This window comes from Apium graveolens, chromosome 1 (assembly GCF_009905375.1).
Source record: "Apium graveolens cultivar Ventura chromosome 1, ASM990537v1, whole genome shotgun sequence".
Lineage (NCBI taxonomy): Eukaryota > Viridiplantae > Streptophyta > Magnoliopsida > Apiales > Apiaceae > Apium > Apium graveolens.
The window spans coordinates 161508967-161530527 of NC_133647.1; the positions used below are offsets into that span (position 1 = coordinate 161508967).

A 21561-nucleotide genomic window follows, 5' to 3' on the forward strand; every position below is an offset into this window, starting at 1 on the left:
CACCTTCATTAACAGTCGCTCATTTTCATCATAGACCCACAGATAGTCACCACTTAACACCACTCTATATCCATCGTCTTATAGTTGACCCAAACTAATTATATTGTTACACAAACTGGGAATACATTCCTTTAACATTTTCTCCTCTCTGTTTTTGCACTTAAACACCACAGTCCCCTTATTTTTGATGCTTACTGTCGAGCCATCACCAAATTTAACCTCACCAATTATTTTCTCATTGAGATCCTTGAATTTTCCCAACTACCCATCATATGATTTGATGCCCCATTATCTAGATACCAGGCCATCTAGTCCCGTCGCCCTTCAGTGTTCAATTCCAATTCTGGCACCGCTATCTCCTTCTTGAACAGCGTAGCCTCTGTCACTGGTTTCACAATTACAACAACAAGTAATGCAGGTTCATCTGTCTGAAACAACTGAGTCAAATTTGCTTCTTTTTGCACGTCCCTTTGTGCTTCTCTCTCCCTTCGTGGCTTACGACATTCTGCAGCGAAGTGCTATATGCCTGACAATTGAAACAACACACTTTGCTCCTATCTCTCACTGCAACATTTACACCAGTTCGAGTTCCTTCCTTGCCACTTCTCTTTAGCCATTCTTCTCGAGTTAGTAGCAGTTTTCCCTCACTATTCTCCCTTTTCCTCCATTCGTCCTCTGTCAATAGAAACTTTCCTTGACTTGTCTCAACTTGTCCACGAACCCTCTCTTCATGAATTTTCAATGAGCCGACCACCTCTTCTACAGACATCTCCTCCAAGTTGCCAAACTGTTCGATGGTTGATGCTATTTGTACAAACTTGGAGGGAACAACTCTGAGTAACTTTTTCACCACATATGCTTCTCCCAATGTCTCTCCCAATGCTCTAATTTTCGTAGCCAATCCGTTCAATTTCATATAGAACTCATCCAGTTCTTCAGTCTTCTTCATGGTCAAGGCCTCGAATTCACTTTTCAGAGTCTGTGCATTTGCTGCTTTCACCTTATCAGCACCCAAACATATCATCTTAAGGGTGTTCCAAGCTTTCTTCAATGTCTTCTTCTCTGAGAGTGCCAACAAATAGTCCTCAGGAATCCCTTGGTAAATCACCGCCAACGCACGTTTGTCAACCTTATATTCAACAGCTGCCTTGGGATCCTTGGGTTTTATAACCTCCCACACTCCATGTGCCTACATAAAGACTCGCATTTTCATAGCCCATAAGGTGTAGTTGTATTTTGTCAACATCGGGTAGTTCAAGCCAAACGAGTTCTCCTTTACTTTGCTTGTTTCCATTGCAATTGAAACTGGGTTTGTCATGATTGTTTAACAGCTCTAATACCAAATGTAGGAATTAATTTGTGTGTGATATGAATTAGAACACTTAATTAATCAGTTATCGTGACTTACTATGATGCCACCACCTTATTTCTCCCTACAAATATTTCTAACGTTCTATAACTGATTCAAACACTTAAACTAAGCTGACAATATCCAGCATATTATAGCATTTACTTAATTAACTAAAACATGTTTAGATTAATTCTAACATCCCCATATCTTAACGCGTACAAAATTAGCAGTTACTGTTAGAGTATCATGAGTATCTAAGTACGAAAGGCATGCAATTGATATTTGTAAATTAAAACATTCCCGACTCTGACCCCCCTTGGATGATTGCAGATGCCCAATGCAGATGGTAATTAAGATTGTGTATGCGAGACGAAGATCAACCGCAGTTTTAATGCTCTTTTGCCAAGTTTGTGTTGGATTTTAATCGCAGCGGGGGCATGGTAAAACACTTTTACACACATAAAATCCAAATAAAAGCATATAAATCGTGGTAAAAACATAAGGATCGATTACTAACCTTTAATAGCGATCCAAAAGCAACGATCGGAGATCCTTAGCAGCTGCTCCTCAAACGTGAAGCACTCCACCGGTATCCACCAAGAAAACGACGTTAAGGAGGAGGAGGAGGTGGAGAGAATTAGTTTTTCTAAAACTTTTGTGTTTTTGGGTTCCAATAAAAATAGGGTCTATAATAGTATATTTATAGGCAAAATTTTCAGCTGAAATTTTCCCATAAATATTATTATTATTATCCCATTTATTATTCTCATTAATAATTAAAACACCTTTTAATTATTAATCCTTTTTCTAAACACTTTAGAAATAATTCTCTCTCTTGATTTAATTTCAAAAAATTAAATCCTTAATTAATAATATTAAGAACTTTTCTTAATTAATTTATAATCAATTAAATCTCATTTAATCAATTATTAAATTTGCCACTTAATTATTTATTTCACAAATAAATAATTATTAGCCATTATTAATTAATTCCTCCACCATTAAATCATTCTCTTTTTATGGTGTGACCCTGTAGGTTCAATATTAAGCCGGTAGTAGAAATAAATAATAATAAAACTATTTTATCATTATTTATATAAATTCTCTAATTTATTAAATATGATTAATTAATTAATCACATTTATTCTACATCGTGAGTGATACTTCTCAGCATATCGCGACTATCCGGATAATATGAATTCACTGCTTAGAATACCAAGAACCTATTCAGTGAATAGTTACCGTACAATAAACTCCTTCTACCCTACAATGTCCCGATTAAATACAAGGCATGGATCTCGTGTCAAGCCTATCTAATTTAATCACTTTCTTACCATTTACTATGCTTAGTTCTATGCAAATCAGAAACTCCTTTCTAATTTCATTCACTCTGGCCAGAAATTCCTGAACTAGCATAAGTGGATCAGCCTTGAACATTCACTTCCTTCACTGGAAGGGGTAGATCCTTTATTGATCATACACTATCTTCGTGTACAAATTCCTATACCCAGTAGAGCCCTAATAATTGTCCCTAGAGACTAAGAACTAAACCAAAGCATAGTTCAGTGTACACAAGATGACTATGATGACCTCAAGTCTAAGGATACTTGTACAACTATCACTATGTGAACAACTGCTGACACGTGAGTGAACTCCATCAGTTATTCAGCTGGGCGAGTCATGTTCAGTGAACTTATTCTATAATAAGCACCTACATACTAGCTATAGTGTCACCACACATATGTCTATGAGAACAAACATCCTTCATAATGAAGCAAGCATAGTATGTACCGATCTCTGCGGATTATTAATTACCAGTTAGTAATCCTACGACCAGGAACTATTTAAGTTTAGAGAGATCATCTTTTAGGTCTCACTATTATGATCTCATCATAATCCATAAAAAGCTTTACTCTAAACTATGGTATATCTTATTTAAACACTTAAATAGATAGAGCCCGTAACAAAACAAGTCTTTTATTAATATCAATGAAATCAAAACAGATTACATAAAAAGTTATTCCTAAATCCTAATACATGATTGGACTTAGCACATATTCCTTTCAATCTCCCACTTGTACTAAAGCCAATCACTCTGGTATCTAATACCCATCTTGTCTTTATGACGATCAAAGTGACTTTCATAAAGTAGCTTTGTGAGTGGGTCTGCTATGTTGTTATGTGTGTCAACTCTAATTCAATACAACACAAGAAATGTTATCGCGCTCCCACTAACCCTTTTGTAAACGCATGGTTCATCTACGTTTTTGATAAAATCAAACTCTTTGATTGTCTCATCAAAATGAATGTTCCATCTTTCGAGAAGCTTGCTTTAAACCACATATGGTTCGCAGCAGCTTATACACTAGGTTTTCATTTCTCTTGGAAAGAAAACCATCTGGCTATTTGCCAGATCTCATAGTCGTAGTAAGCAGCAATCGCAAGCAAAATCTGAACTGATTATAACAGGGCTACAGGTAAAAGGTTTCATCAAAGTCAATCCATTGCCTTTGTTTGAATTCTTTTGCCACAAGCCTGGCCTTAAAGGTCTCCACCTGGCCATCTGCTCTAATCATTCTTTCGTATACCGTATACATAGATTCCATTCCGGATTTCATGACACTATGCCATTTCTCTAAGTCAACACTACTCATAGCCTCATTATAGGTCACAGGGTCGTCATCATCAATGATCGACAACTCATTGTCATTCTCAATGACAAGGCCATATTTCCTCTCAGGTTGGAGAGACACTCTCCCTGTTCTATGAATGGGCTGTTCCACAAAAGGTTGTTCAGTCAGAACAGGTGTTTCCACTTGATCCGTAGTAGTTTGTGCTTCTTGAACTTCATCAAGTTCAATTTTGCTCCCACTGTTTCCTTCAAGGATAAACTCCTTTTCCAAGAAGGTAGCATGTATGGAGACAAACACCCAATGATCGGTGCAAAAGTAATACCCTAAAGTCTCTTTAGGATATCCCACAAAACTACATTTTACGGATCGATATTCCAGCTTATCTGGGTCAACATACTTGACATAAGCCGGACATCCCCAAATCTTAACGTGTTTAAGACTCAGTTTCCTTTCTTTCCATATCTCATACAGAGTTTGAGGAACAGATTTGGAAGGCACCTTATTCAGTAAATATGCTGAGGTTTCCATTGCATAACCCCATAAGAATACTGGAAGATTCTCATAGCTCATCATGGACCGAACTATGTCTAACAAAGTTCGATTTCTCCTTTCAGATACCAATCTGGAGGAGTTCACTGGGAGACTATACCATTTACTTTGAGATAATCTAGAAACACTCCATTAAAGTATTCACCACCTCGATCTAATCGAAGAATTATAATACTATGTTTGGTTTGTTTCTCCACTTCATACTTATACTCTTTGAACTTTTCAAAGGCTTCAGACTTGTGTTTCATCAAACACATATCTGAATCTAGATCTATCATCTATGAAAGTAATAAAGTATGAAAATCCACCCATGGCTTGCGTAGACATTGGTCCACATACATCTGTGTGTACCATTCCTAGCAAATTTGCAGTCCTCTCTCCATGTCTTCTAAATGGAGACTGCAGTGCCACTATAAAGTGAGATTTTCATCATCCCTTTTCTTTTATTAGTTTGTTCAATCTGAAGTAAATTATGTCACATATATACAGACCATTATTTAAAGCACCACGTCCATAAAGAATATTATCTCTAAGAATAGAACATTCATTATTCTCAATAATAAATGAAAATCCAGCCAAGTCTAACATGGGAATAATATTCCTCACAATCGAGGGAACAAAATAACAATTATTTAAAACAATAGTCTTGCCCGTAGGCATATGTAAATGAAATGATTCTACATCTACAGCAGCAACTCTTGCTCCATTTCCCATCAGTAGAATCACCTCCTCTTCCTCAAGAGTCCTACTTCTCCTTAGTCCCTGCAACAAATTGCAGATATGAGAACCACAGGCGGTATCTAATACCCAAGTAGAAATTTGATTTAATGACATATTCACTTCTATCATGAACATACCTGAATTAGAAGCGGTAGTCTCACTACCCTTCCTCTTCTTCTTCTTCTTCAATTCTGCAAGGTAAACCTTGCAGTTCCTCTTCCAGTGCCCCACCTTGTTACAGTGAAAGCAAATAACTTTGCTCTTGGGGTCTTCAGCTTTTGGTGGAACCAGCATTTTCTCACCTACTTTCTTCTTCTTGGAAGAGTTCCTCTTCCTTTTCTTAGGATTGGAACCTTCACCAATTAGAAGAACAAAACTCTTCTTAGGGGGAAAATTCGATTCCGCAGTCTTCAACATGTTGTGGAGTTCAGGCAGGCTGACATCCAACTTATTCATGTGAAAGTTCACAACAAACTGCGAGAACGAACTGGGAAGCGATTGCAAGACCAAGTCTTGGCTCAGCTCCCCATCCATGGCAAAACCAAGTTGTCCAAGACGTTCAATCAAATTGATCATCTTAAGTACATGGTCATTCACAGATGATCCCTCAGACATCCTACAACCGAACAGCTCCTTCGATATCTCATATCGAGCTGTCCCCGCCATATCATACCACTCTTGTAGATGCATTAGGATAGTGTGAGCATCCATATGCTCATGTTGCTTCTGTAGCTCAATGTTCATGGAAGCTAGCATGATGCATTGAGCAACATTTGCATCATCTATCCACTTATGATACACAACATGTTCATCATTATGTGCATCACTAGCAGGTTCAGTAGGCTTAGGTGAGTCAATCACGTATTCCAGCTTCTCAATCCTGAGAACAATTCTCAAGTTTCGAAGCCAGTCAGCATAATTAGGACCAGTCAATTTGTGAGCATCTAGTATGCTCCTGAGTGATAGTGCAGAAGACATAACGTACAAAGTAAATCTGTAAATGATAAACACATAACAACACTTAGCAAATATTCGATTTCATTTTAAAACACTATATGAATCGGGTCTTTATTCATAAGTGGCTCCCACAAGTTTATCTAATTTATTCAACCCCCTACGTGAAAAATTAAGCATTCATAATGCTAGTGGGAATAGGGATCCTACATTCCATTACATAACCCCGGCTGTGGCAAGAAACGCCATGTAATGTTCAATAGGCAGACAACTCTTGTCAATTACATCTAATGTTATTCCCTAATCAAACTTTAGCCTCTTGAATAATTGAGTCACGGTTGTGGCACGACAAACTCAATATTCTAAGTCAAGTCTAACCCAACATTCCGTACAATTGAATCAGTCCCCAAAGGCCCCGGCTGTGGCACGTAACGACCTTTAGATTCTTATTCAATGTACACATCTCTATGTAATAGACAAGTATTTCTTATTTCGAAATCAAAGCCCTCGGCTGTGGCACGAAATGACAATGATTCAAAAATAAGAACTACTTTTCTATCATGTTGGAAGGCTATGACCGACACAAGCCCGTTGTTTCATTGACCAATTACTACTTGATATTATTTAATTTTAGAGGGATTATATTACGTTACAATCATAATCATATTATAAAGAAATTCTTCCTTTTAAATTAAATATTTCAAATCAATAATCAGATGATTCCCAGATCGGGTGGAGCATTGTCAAGAGGCGTCACTTAATAACCCTTTCTTACAGATAGAAATCTGTTATTGACAGAATCATCCTTTCTCTCATATCGAAAATTCATATTCAATTACGTGTTTCATAAATACAAGAATCTCATGATTGTATTCATAATATTATTATTAAGGTTATGAAACAATTTCACTATACTAGGTTGTCTAACAAACGCTTTATGTTCATTTAAGTTCACCTAAATCTATCATCGCATGATAAACTAAGCATATATCACATATATAAACATGAATAAACATCAAGGTAGGCATGTTACATCATCTAGCATATTAGTCTAAGCATTATACATCTCTATGTATCACATGAAGCATTTAAAAGCAATTAAAAACAGTTAAAAATAGCTTTAAAACACTTTCGGAAATATAAACAGTTCAAAACTTTTATATAAACTAAAATTGATCACTCCATTAGATCCGTCTCGGAAAAACGAATCCAACGGTATATTGCACGCCTAAAACGGAGTTACGAAACTCCCAGAAAATCAATTTTAATGTAAACAGTCGGGCTGTAACGCATTATAGGAACGCGTTACAAGCCCTGTAACGCATTCCGGTGATGCGTTACAACCCTTTTAAGCCATTAAAAGGTGTAACGCATTCCGTGAATGCGCCACAAGGTGTAACGCATTCCCGGAATGCGCGACACCCTTTTTTTTCTTTTGCAGCAGCCGACAACTGTTCTCGATCGCCGCGCAGCCGTCCTTCTCTGTCTTCTTCCGTGCATCACAGATAATAACAACAGACAAACAACAGTACAAACAGATATATTGCAGATATATATATATATACAACTTAATATACATATATATATACTTATTTAATTACGAATTTAATTACAAGAACTTCAAAAATTCATAATAAAAAATCTATACATCATAAAATTATGAAAAAAATACCCAGACGATCTACAACACTTGTAGAACCCAGATCAACATTCAAAGTTATTCTAAGAAACGATTTCTCATCAGACAAAATTAATCCATGATATAACTTGTAAAAATCATAATTAATTCATACAAGCACATAAAATTCTAAAATTTTTACCACAGATCTATATGCATACAACCTATGCTCTGATACCATTGTTGGATTTTAGTCGCAGCGGGGGCATGGTAAAACACTTTTACATACATAAAATCCAAATAAAAGCATATAAATCGTGGTAAAAATATAGGGATCGATTACTAACCTTTAATAGCGATCCAAAAGCAACGATCGGAGATCCTTAGCAGCTGCTCCTCAAACGTGAAGCACTCCACCGGTATCCACCAAGAAAACGACGTTAAGGAGGAGGAGGAGGTGGAGAGAATTAGTTTTTCTAAAACTTTTGTGTTTTTGGGTTCCAATAAAAATAGGGTCTATAATAGTATATTTATAGGCAAAATTTTCAGCTGAAATTTTCCCATAAATATTATTATTATTATCTCATTTATTATTCTCATTAATAATTAAAACACCTTTTAATTATTAATCCTTTTTCTAAACACTTTAGAAATAATTCTCTCTCTTGATTTAATTTCCAAAAATTAAATCCTTAATTAATAATATTAAGAACTTTTCTTAATTAATTTATAATCAATTAAATCTCATTTAATCAATTATTAAATTTGCCAATTAATTATTTATTTCACAAATAAATAATTATTAGCCATTATTAATTAATTCCTCCACCATTAAATCATTCTCTTTTTATGGTGTGATCCTGTAGGTTCAATATTAAGCCGGTAGTAGAAATAAGTAATAAAAAAACTATTTTATCATTATTTATATAAATTCTCTAATTTATTAAATATGATTAATTAATTAATCACATTTATTCTACATCGTGAGGGATACTTATCAGCATATCGCGACTATCCGGATAATATGAATTCACTGCTTAGAATACCAAGAACCTATTCAGTGAATAGTTACCGTACAATAAACTCCTTCTACCCTACAATGTCCCGATTAAATACAAGGCATGGATCTCGTGTCAAGCCTATCTAATTTAATCACTTGCTTACCATTTACTATGCTTAGTTCTATGCAAATCAGAAACTCCTTTCTAATTTCATTCACTCTGGCCAGAGATTCCTGAACTAGCATAAGTGGATCAGCCTTGAACATTCGCTTCCTTCACTGGAAGGGGTAGATCCTTTATTGATCATACACTATCTTCGTGTACAAATTCCTATACCCAGTAGAGCCCTAATAATTGTCCCTAGAGACTAAGAACTAAACCAAAGCATAGTTCAGTGTACACAAGATGACTATGATGACCTCAAGTCTAAGGATACTTGTACAACTATCACTATGTGAACAACTGCTGACACGTGAGTGAACTCCATCAGTTGTTCAGCTGGGCGAGTCATGTTCAGTGAACTTATTCTATAATAAGCACCTACATACTAGCTATAGTGTCACCACACAAATATCTATGAGAACAGACATCCTTCATAATGAAGCAAGCATAGTATGTACCAATCTCTGCGGATTATTAATTACCAGTTAGTAATCCTATGACCAGAAACTATTTAAGTTTAGAGTTATCATCTTTTAGGTCTCACTATTATGATCTCATCATAATCCATAAAAAGTTTTACTCTAAACTATGGTATATCTTATTTAAACACTTAAATAGATAGAGCCCGTAACAAAACAAGTCTTTTATTAATATCAATGAAATCAAAACAGATTACATAAAAAGTTTAGAGTCACATCATATGACGTTGACACTCCTCTTGGCACCCTCCATTAGAGTTGCTCTTATGAACTAAACATCCCGCTTATATATTTTTATCTGCCATATTTTACTTCTAATTTTATTTCTTGAAAGGAACTAAATCATGCGATTCTATAAAATTAAATTATTAAGAACCATCTAATCTGAACAAACAGAGCCGGCAAATACACACATCGATTCATCGATATACACACACATCGATTAATCGATTCGATATACACACATCACAATTGTCTCTTCCGACTTCCGAGTATAATCAGCTTAGATTCCATTCGATTTGTTTGATTAAGGTAAATCCCTCAACCACTAAATTGATCTAATTTGCGAGATTTTCGAATCTAATTGAGTGTTGATTTGCCTTTTGGTATTAGTTTCTCAATTTATAGTGATATAAGTTTCCAATTTCTTCACTTTGTGTGATTCCTCTCTATCAAAATTAAAATTAAGTAAGAAAAGTCTTGTCATCTGACATGTTAGACTCTGTGAGATTATAATCTCTTCTTTATTTTGGTGCAAGTTATTGTTTTGATTGAATGGGTTTTAGCACATAAACGCAACAAAAAATGTAAATTAAATCTTAAAAATCGAAACCCTCAGTAGGATCCATGCGAAAAATAATATTTAATTCGTAGTTCAGTATGTTTACCTTAAGAAGCTTTACGTTAATGGAAAGATGGAGGTCTTGAATGATCACCACGTAGCTCGTCGTCTTTCACGATCTACGCCTCGAAGGTATCCACACGAATGATCGCCCGGAGGATGGGTATGTACTAGCACGTTCTTGAGGCCGCCTTCTTGCTCTCTCTATCTCTCTTCAAGCTGCTAGGGTTTATATTTTATCAAATAAAACGTATAACCCTAATTATATTAGAAAAAAGATATTATATATGTAAGAGTTAATGGGTCTCCAACCTTAAACTGAATTTTAGAGTTATTATTATTATTAAATTCGAAATTTTAATTATTGTATTATTAAGTCTCACTTAATCATTCAATAACTTAATTTCGGATTTAATATTAAAATTCGAATTTTCTATTTATTTAATTAATTAAGTCACACTTAATTAATAACAAATAACTCGAATTACTTACATTTAATTTAAATCCGAATTTAAATTAAATAATCCTCCAATCATTCTTTGTGCGACCCTTTAGGTTATTATTATGTTGGCAACAATTTTAAATCTAATTTAAAATCATAAACAATGAGCGACATCTAGTAATACATCATTGTTACCCAAGTAATAATAATTAAATCGGTGATCAATTAAACCTTTCGTGAATAGTGTATAATGTAATATAATCCATTTAGCCTTATATTATAGATCAAACTCGAGGCATGCATTGTGTCATCCTCTGTTAACGTTCAATCCTTCTTTCCTTGATCAATGAGTAAACTATTAAATAAATCAGTATTTGAGCACGACCATGCATTTTATAGTCTTACTCAATCAAGAGGCCAATAATATCACTCCTTTAATAAAGGAGGGCTAAATCCCATCTAGATCATTCATATATCTCATACGATTCATAATTTACCCAATGTCTATTTTTATTATTACCCGGTCAAGGATAACTTTTAATAGTATCAAAGTATATTAATTCTTGTATAGAAATATAATGATTTCAGGTCAAAGGACCAATACATCATTATCATTATGAGATTAACTTATGACACTATAAACATGTAGTATCTCACAACGGCTCAATCCAGCACCACGTATTTAATACATGTGCCTGTGTTTTGACTTTAGTATCACCATACCTATGATCAATGAGATGTGATCATCAGCCAACAAACACACTAGTCTCAATGTATTTATTATCGTCCCTTAACAATAATACTTGACTAGGGACCTTTAGGAATATCAATACTATTCTCATAATCTCATTTCTAAGTCACGTACTTAGAGATATAGATTTACATATCATATTCCAAGGACATTTATTAATCTAACATCTTATCGATGAAAATAAAGATATAATAAATTACTAAAGAATAATCCATTTAATCATAATTAATAATCCAAATGTTTCATAATATAAACATAATAGTGTTGTCTCTAGGGCACAAACACTAACATTGATTACATTGTTCATTCGTCGTACTCTCTGTCTTTTCAATGGATAAACAACAAACATACATGCAAGAAATAGAGGAGGCTTTTGCAGCGGTCCAACTAGAGGAGGAGGAACAGGGTGGACTCTGCTATGAAAATACAAATGATGGATTAAGCGAGATCAATACAAGGTGGTGTCTGGTTGGACGTTTTCTTACTGACTTTCATATAGATTTCCAAGCCATGCAGCACAAGATGACATCTCTATGGCATCCGGGAAGATGATTGTATGTTAAACAACTGGATTATAACAGGTTTCTTTTCCAGTTCTATCATGAAATAGATATCAGGAGAGTCATGGAAGGGAGCCCCTGGTCGTTTGGCCGTTTTCATATGGTAATGGAACGATTAAAAGATGGAGACAACCCTAGAACACTGGAGATTAATAAGATTAATTTATGGATTCAGCTATACGGTATGTCTGCAGGATTCATGTCACAACGAGTGGCTACTGATATTGGTAATTACGTTGGTACATATGTTGATGGAGATCCCAATAATTTTGTGGGAGTCTGGAAAGAGTACCTAAGGATTCGAGTAACTTTGTCACTAGATAATGTTGGGCTTCGCTGAGCAGGCCTACCTCCACATTAGTAAGATATTGTCCGCTTTGGGTCGAGCCTGCACGGGTTTGGTTTTGGGCACCTCCCAAAAGGCCTCATACTAATTGGAGTTATCTGGCTGCTTATATTCTAGCAAACTGCCCCTCCCACAAATGATGTGGGACAACTCCTAACAATCCCCCTTCACACATCGGGCCTGACACCTGTCGATTTTGCCTCCTTCAGTGTGACCAGGCTCCCTCTCGACCCATACTAAAAGCCCATCTGGCTATCTGCTCCCCCTAGGACCATAGTGGCAGGCCCGTCTGCTTTTCCTTGAGCCCATTTTGGGGCAAGCCCATCTGCCTCTTCCTAGGTCACTTCTGGAGCCCATCTGAGATTGTTATGGGCCGTTTATAACCTGAAGCTCTGATATCACTTGTTGGGCTTGCTGAGCAGACCTAACTCCACATTAGTATGATATTGTCCGCTTTGGGCCGAGCCTGCACGGGTTTATTTTTGGGCACCTCCCAAAAGACCTCATACTAATTGGAGTTATCTGGCTGCTTATATTCTAGCAAATTACCCCTCTCACAAACGATGTGGGACAACTTCTAACAATCTCCCCCTTCATATATCGGGCCCGACACCTTTTGATTCTTCCTTCTTCAGTGTGACCAGGCTCCCCCTCGACCCATACTGAAAGTCCATCTGGCTATCTGCTCCCCCTAGGCCCATACTGGAAGGCCTGTCTACTTTTCCTTGAGCCCATTCTGGGGCAAGCCCATTTGCCTCTTCCTAGGTCACTTTTGGAGCCCATCTGAGATTGTTATGGACTGTTTTATAACCTGAAGCTCTGATACCACTTATTGGGCTTGCTGAGCAAGCCTAACTCCATATTAGTATGATATTGTCCGCTTTGGGCCGAGCCCGCATGGGTTTATTTTTGGGCACCTCCCAAAAGGCCTCATACTAGTGGAGTTATCTAGCTGCTTATATTCTAGAAAACTGCCCCTCCCACAAACGATGTGGGACAGCTCCTAACAATCTCCCCCTTCACATATCGGGCTCGATACCTGTCGACTCTGCCTCCTTTAGTGTGACCAGGCTCCCCCTCGACCAATACTGGAAGTCCATCTGGCTATCTAGCTCCCCTTAGACCCATACTGGAAGGCCCATCTTCCTCCCCCATTAGCCCATCTTGAGGTAGCCCATCTGTCGCTTCCTATGTTCATTCTGGAGCCCACCTGAGATTGTTATGGACCGTTTATGACCTGAAGCTCTGATACCAGTTGTTGGGCTTGTTGAGCAGACATAACTCCACATTAATATGATATTGTCCGCTTTGGGCCGAGCCCGCTCGGGTTTATTTTTGGGCACCTCCCAAAAGGCCTCATACTAATTGGAGTTGTCTGGCTGCTTATATTCTAACAAACTGCCCCTCCCACAAACGATGTGGGACAACTCCTAACAATCTCCCCCTTCGCACATCGGGCCTGACACCTGTCGATTCTGCCTCCTTCAGTGTGATCAGGCTCCCCCTCGACCCATACTGAAAGTCCATCTGGCTATCTGCTCCCCTTAGGCTCATACTGGAAGGCCCGTCTGCTTTTCCTTGAGCCCATTCTGGGGCAAGCCCATCTGCCTCTTCCTAGGTCACTTCTGGAGCCCATCTGAGATTGTTATGGACCGTTTTATAACCTGAAGCTCTGATACCACTTGTTGGGCTTGCTGAGCAGCCTTAACTCCATATTAGTATGATATTGTCCGCTTTGGACCGAGTCCGCACGAGTTTGTTTTTATGCACCTCCTAAAAGGCCTCATTCTAATGGAGTTATCTGGATGCTTATATTCTAGCAAACTTCCCCTTCCATAAACGATGTGGGACAACTCCTAACAATCTCCCCCTTCATACATCGGGCCCGACACCTGTCGATTCTGCCTCCTTCAGTGTGACCAGGCTCCCCCTTGACCCATACTAAAAGTCCATCTGGCGATCTGCTCCCCTTAGGCCCATACTGGAAGGCCCGTCTGCTTTTCCTTGAGCCCATTCTGGGGCAAGCCCATTTTCTTCTTCCTAGGTCACTTCTGGAGCCCATCTGAGATTGTTATGGACCGTTTATAACCTGAAGCTCTGATACCATTTGTTGGGCTTGCTGAGCAGCCTTAACTTCACATTAGTATGATATTGTCCGCTTTGAACCGAGTCCGCACGGATTTATTTTAGGTCACTCCCAAAAGGCCTCATACTAATTGGAGTTATCTGGCTGCTTATATTCTAGCAAACTGCCCCTCCCACAAATGATGTGGGACAACTACTAACAGATAACCCTATTAAACGGAGAATGAAGCTCAGGAAATCAGAAAAGGAATGATGTTGGGTTAATTTCCAGTATGAAACTATTCCCACCTTTTGTTTCATATGCGGAATGATCGGTCATGGTGAAAGGTTTTGTGACAGAGTTTTTGATACTCTAATGGAGAAAATCGAGAAACCATATGGAGCCTGGCTTCGTGCAGATTCAAGGAGGAAAACCTATATGATGGGATCAAAGTGGCTTCATAGTGGTGGTGCTTCTCAGGTGAATAATTATGGGGGTAGAGGCGATGTAACTGCGGGTACGCACAATCCCGTAAAAAATGCATTGGTTCAACAAACTAGCGCCAATTCAGGATACGGTTCACAAGGAAACATGACAACTTGGGGAGAAATGGAAGGTGAAATCACTGAAATGTCGGGGAAGATAAATCATAATATCCCTAGTCAGATATTCATACAAAATTCAAGTTTAAGTTTGGAGGGAAACACTAATGGGCCGGATACTGCTGAGTTAAATGTTTTGGACTCAAAATGACGTAGAATGGACCCTGTCCACAATACTGTTACACTTAAAAATCAGACCCACAACACGAGTACGGAGATACTGATGACAGATTCCACTGAAATAAAAAATGGATTATTGGTTGGTGCTGCTTCGCAGACCCGCCAGTCATCATGAATGCACTAGCTTGGAACTGGCAGGGCTTGGGTTCACCTGGAAAGATTCAGTTCCTTCAAGAAGTAACCCATAGTGAGAAGCCGTCGTTTGTCTTTCTTTGTGAAACTATAAGTCGTTATGAGAAAATGGAAAAGCTATGTAGTAAGTTAGGGTTTAAATTTTTATTGTTGTTGAGCCTCAAGGGAAAAGTGGAGGAATTGCTCTATTCTGGAAAAATGTAGAGGCTGTGAACCTGTTAAGTTTTTCTCGTTCCCACATTGATATTTCTGTATATGGGGCGGAATCAAAAAGCTGGTGTTTGACAGGTATCGATGGAGAGCCTGCAAGGACACAAAGGTTTAAAATGTGGGAGCTTTTAAAGAACTTATCTCGTGATGCGAATCTACCTTGGTGTGTAATGGAAGATCTCAACAATGTTACATCTCAAACAGATAAGAGGGTGGTCCTCCATACCCAGATCATCTTATTGAGGGATTTAACGACTGTTTTCACGAAGCTAATCTTCATGAACTTGATATAATAGGTCACCAGTTTACATGGGAAAAAGGACGAAACACGGATCATTGGGTGGAGATTAGACTGGATCGGGTGTTAGAAAATACGCAGTGATTAAATGTTTTCGATATGTCTAAAGTCCACAATTTGCAGGGCTCCCCATCAGACCATAGCCCGCTGCTGTTATGTCCGGAAATGCAGTTGAGAAGAAATAAGAGAAGGCCATTTCGGTTTGAGAACGCTTGGCTTACCGAACCAATGTGCTCTCAAATCATTAAAGATTGTTGGGAGGAGGAGGAAGACAACACTATTCTTCAAAAACTGAGTAAGTGTGCAGAGAGTTTGAATGTATGGGGAAAAGAAATTATAGGTTCTTTTAGTAGCCGTATCAAGGATTGTAAAGCCAAGCTAAAGTTGCTGCGCGGTAAACGTGATGCATGGTATGTTGCAGAATTTGAGAACACTAGACAACAACTGTTCTTAGTGCTCGATCAGAAGGAAATCTTCTGGAGGCAAAGATCTAAACAACTATGGTTACAAGCAGGGGAGAAGAACACCAAGTATTTTCATGCTTCTTGTAAAAAGAGGAAACGTAATAATCATATTCAAAAACTCAAGAATGCAGATGGAGCTTGGGTTGACTAGGACCGTGGTTTGCAAGATTTGATTAGGAAGTATTTTCAGCACTTATTTACTGAGGAGAAGACTCATAGTGAGATGGTGTTAAATTGTATCTCAAAAAATGTATCGGAGCAACAGAATTCAGAGCTGCTAAACGTTGTGACCGATAAGGAAGTGAAAGATGTTGTGTTTCATATGCACCCAGATAAAGCGTCGGGACCAGATGGCATGACCCCGGCTTTTTTTCCAGAAAAATTGGAATACAGTAGGTGAGGCAGTAGTGTAAATGGTAAGGGATTTTTTGCGATATGGGTTCTCATGGAAATATTACTAATATTGTTGTTATCCCTAAAAAGAGAAACCCATCTATGCTGTCAGAGTTGAGACCTATTGCTTTGTGCAATGTGGTGATGAAAATAATTACTAAAATAAACGCAAATCGTCTCAAGTGTGTGCTGGATTCGGTGATCTCAGACACTTAGAGTGCTTTCTTGCCGGGCAGATTAATTACTGACAATATCATGATGTCCTTTGAGGTCATGCATTATCTGAAAAGGAAGAAATTTGTAAAGATGGTTTTATGGCTCTTAAGTTGGATATGTCCAAGGCGTACGATCGCATCAAATGGAAGTTCCTGCAAGAAATGCTTCTTCGAATGGGTTTCGATAGTTGGTGGACTCATCTTGTTTTATAATGTGTGTCAACAGCTGACTATACCATTATTCATGCCGAGCACGAAATAAGTCCAATTAAGCCAAGTCGTGGCCTACGACAAGGAGATCATCTATCTCTTTACCTCTTCATTATCTGCGCTGAAGGTCTGACTGGGTTGATTAGGTAGTATGAAACTATAAAATGGTTGCATGGGATAAAAATTTGCAGAAATTCCCCGCCCATCAGTCACATGCTATTTGCTAATGATAGCTATATTTACTGCAAGGCGGAGTCAGAAGAAGCGAGGAAGGTGTTGGAGTTATTGTCGATATATATGCTTCAGGCCAACGAGTTAATAGAGGTAAATCCACTATTTTCTTTAGTGCAAATGTTATTCCATATAACAAGGATGAGCTCTGTCAGGTGCTTCAAATTCCTGAGGCAGATATTCCTTCAAAGTACCTGGGTTTACCAAATCTGTTAGGCAAGAACAAGACTGCAATCTTTGGCAACTTGAAGGACAAAGTCAATGCCAGTATCCATAGCTGGAATGAAAAGAAAGTGTCTAAACCAACAAAAGAAATCCTTATTAAAACAGTGGCTCAAACCTTACCTTCTTATGCCATGAATGTCTTCCTTCTCCCATTAGAGCTTGTTCGTGATATGGAAAAAGCAATGGTAAAGTTCTTTTAGAATACTTCACAGAAAAATAACTCCAAAATCACATGAATGGCCTGGGAAAGAATGTCCCATCACAAGCATGCTGGTGGTTTAGGTTTTAAAAGCTTACGAGATGTAAACCTTTCGATGTTGGGGAAACAATGCTGGCGTTTTATTACTAATCCAGAAAGTCTGGTGGCCCGAACTTATAAAGATAAATACTTTGCCAACACAGAATTTATGGAAGCAAATCTAGGGAGTAGTCCTAGTTTTATCTGGAGAAGTATCATGGAAGCGAGACAAGTGATTTCTTCAGGGTCGTGTTGGAGGATTAGCACAAGCATGGAGATACAAATCACCGGACAACCTTGGCTGAATAATGTTGATAATCCTTATATTTCTTTTAATACACCATCATTGTTAAATCAGAGAGTGGCCTCTCTATTTCGTACTGGGACTAAAGAATGGGATATGAAGATCATTAAAGATATTTTTGACACAAGAGATCAACACTATACTGCAAACACGAGGGTGGAACAAGATCTGAATAAAGATACTTTGTATTGGAAGATGGAAAATTCTGGGCAGTATTCAGTAAGAAGTGCGTACAAGCTTCTACAGGAACAGAAAGGTTCGTGGAATGCAGCTAATAAAAAATTTCATTTGGACGAGTTTGTGGAAGATTAAGGTTCCTCTAAAGGCTCTAAATTTAGTTTGGCGAGCGATCTCGTACTGCTTACCAACTAAGATGCTCTTGCAGACTAAGCATGTTCAAATCGACAATATTTGTCCGGTTTGTCATGAGGAGGCTGAATCAGTTTTTCACAGTTTGGTGCAATGTAAGGCTACAGCTCTGTTTTGGCAAATCCATAATCCTAATATTAGTACAAATGAGACAATGGAATTTGCTGAGTGGCTGGAGTGGAACTTATCAGGACAACCGAAACAAGCTACTGCAAAGATCATCACCTTGTGCTGGTCTATTTGGAGAGCCGGAAATGATTTGGTGTGGAGTAATAAAAGCTGGAACTCGATGAGAATTGTTGCTAAGGCATGTGAGTATCTTTCATAGTGGACGACAGCTCAGGGTAGGTATACTAGCGCACCTCTTCGACCTCCTATTGTAGGGGATTGTGCAATCTACTGGGCAAAGCCACAACAAGATGAAGTAAAGATCAATGCGGATGCATCGGTCTTTGAGAGGAGCTTCAGGAATAGGATTGGTGGTGCGGAACCATGCAGGTCATATGTTATCGGCTAAAACCACATGCTTTTCAGAGGTAGTGAACCCGACTTTAGCTAAAGCTTTGGCAATTAAAGAAGCATTGAGTTGGGCTAAGGAATGGACAGAGAAAACTATCACTATTGAGTCAGATTGCTTAGTATTTATTCAGTTGATCAAAAGTGCTACATCTTTGCGATCCAGACTTGGAAATGTGATAATAGAGTGTAGAACTTTAGTCCGCGAGTTAAACAACGTAAAATTGTATTTCATTAAACGGTCTGCGAATATGTCGGCACATAAATTAGCTCATGTGTCTCATATGTACCCTGATTGTGTGTTTGACTAGGAATCTATCCCGGTTAATGTTAAATCTTGTATCTCGAACGAGTCTTTGGAATAATAAAATAGCAATTCGTCAAAAAATGAAATTATCATTAAAACCTCAATGACGCATTGTGTCTTTTTTTTTATCATGAAAACTCCATATAGGTCAGGGTTAGCTTAATTACCAATTAGCCGAACCTACAAATGAGTATGTTTCGTGATGTTAATAAACAAACAGGTAACAATTGAGTATGTTGCATTGGAGTTATTCTTAGCGGACCGATACTTCATCTCAAAAGTACAACATATAAAATGGTCGTATAATATTGCTACATGTATATGAATAAAATTGAAATCAAAACTGAATTACTTAGTAATGGAACTAATATTTTAAAATTAAACCGAAACCATATGCTATGTTTTGTAGTTTGCAACTAGCGGTGAATTACTCCCTCCGTCTCGAGATGCACAAAAGGCCCCCCGGGCCGGGATTTGATCGGGCCTTAAAAAGCCCGGACTTTGAACGGACCGGGCTTTTCGGGCTTTGACTTTGATCGGACCGGGCCGGGCCGGGCTTTCCAAAAATATCAGAGCCCGGTTTGGGCCCTTGAGGCGGGCCTAACCGAGCTTTTTTCGGGCCGGGCTTTTTCTAATTTAAATTGGATCGAGTTTTATTAGAGATTTCAAAGACTAGATATGTTAGCAACTAGATCATCGTAAAAATGTATTAGTTTACAAGGAATATTTTATGAAAACATTACTTCGTTGAAAACATTTAAGTTCGGCAACAAATAAACATGTTTATAGAATAATATATTTTATCATTATTATTCAAATATATATAGTGTATTTACTATATCTTCTTTTATTATTTATGCAATGAAGTATATAAATAATATTATTAATCACAAATATGTAAATCGGGTCGGGCCGGGCCGAAGCCCGGGCTTTTAACCGGGCCAGGTCGGGCCGGGCTTTGCCTAAAAATATAGGGCCCGTCAAGGCCCTAAGCCCGGGTCGGGACCGGGCCGGGCTTGGCCGGGTTTTGACCGGATCGGGCCGGGCAAGATTTTCGGGCCGGGGCTTTTTGTGCATCTCTACCTCCGTCCCAACCATTTATTTACATTTGTTGTGGGCGTGGAGGTTAAGAAAAATGATAAAATATTGGTGAAAAGTTAAAAAGATGAGTAAAGTGGTGACACCGATTAATATTTTATGTATAAAGTGGATATAGTGGAGTTAAGTAGTGAATAAGTTTACTTTTTATATTATAAAATTTTTACTATATTTGAAATTTTTTGAAATAAAAAGAATTGGAAGGGATATTCCAAAAAAAAGTGTAAGGAAATGGTTAGGACAGATGGAGTAATGTGAAGGGCCCAGTGTTATAGACATTGATCATGTCGTCGATAAATCGGTCAAAATATCGGTGAAATGCATGATGCTGCTATAATTATCAAAAATCATTGTAGAATAAGTTTTTCTGAAATCGGATAAAAAATCGGTGCAAAATCGGTAAAGTCAACGGATTGGTGAGCGAAAAAATAACTAGATGGAAAAATGTGCGAGGGAAAGAAAAGAAGTGATAAGACAAAGAGAGGGCTTAACCTTGATGGAGAGTGGTCGGAGAAAATGTGCGACGACCTCACCTCGGAGAAAAAGAGATAAATAATCTAGTTCAAGCTTTTAATTAGAAATGATAAAGCTGTCAAATGGATTATTCGGATACGGATCTGCAAGTATTCGTATCCGGATTCGAATATGAAAATTCGTATCTGTATTCGGAATTAGTTAAAGAATAATATTCGGATTCGATAGATATAATCCGGATACAAAAAATATCTGAATCTGAATATGATTTTCAATCAGGTTTTTTATTTTTATATTAAAAATTGATTTTTTTTGAAAAAATATAGTAAAAATTAAAAATTCATTTCTAAAAATAAAATAAGAGTTAAAGTGATTTAATCATAGTTTAATTTTATTTATCTTTTCAATATAATTGTTATCTTTAGATTGTTAAGCTCAAATGATTTTTTTATATATGTCTGTACAATTTTAAAATTATAAAAAATTGAATAAATATAATATTTAATATATATACACACACATACACACACTATAAATTTAATATAATATATATTTAAATATAATATATATTTGTTCGGATTTGAATATTATCAGATACGAATATGCCTATATCCATATTTATA

General features: G+C 37.5%; 2 protein-coding genes across 2 annotated transcripts; both read left to right on the forward strand.

The window, feature by feature from the left end:
- Window positions 1-15322: 15322 nt before the first annotated feature.
- On the forward strand, window positions 15323-16509 carry LOC141708914 (uncharacterized). Its single transcript, XM_074512753.1, has 3 exons — window positions 15323-15431; window positions 15552-15808; window positions 16018-16509. The coding sequence occupies exons 1-3, from the start codon at window positions 15323-15325 to the stop codon at window positions 16507-16509; spliced, it is 858 nt and encodes a 285-aa protein (XP_074368854.1).
- Window positions 16510-18547: 2038 nt separating this feature from the next.
- On the forward strand, window positions 18548-19060 carry LOC141708923 (uncharacterized). Its single transcript, XM_074512765.1, has 2 exons — window positions 18548-18854; window positions 18927-19060. Exons 1-2 carry the CDS (start codon window positions 18548-18550, stop codon window positions 19058-19060), a joined length of 441 nt encoding a protein of 146 aa, XP_074368866.1.
- Window positions 19061-21561: the final 2501 nt, after the last annotated feature.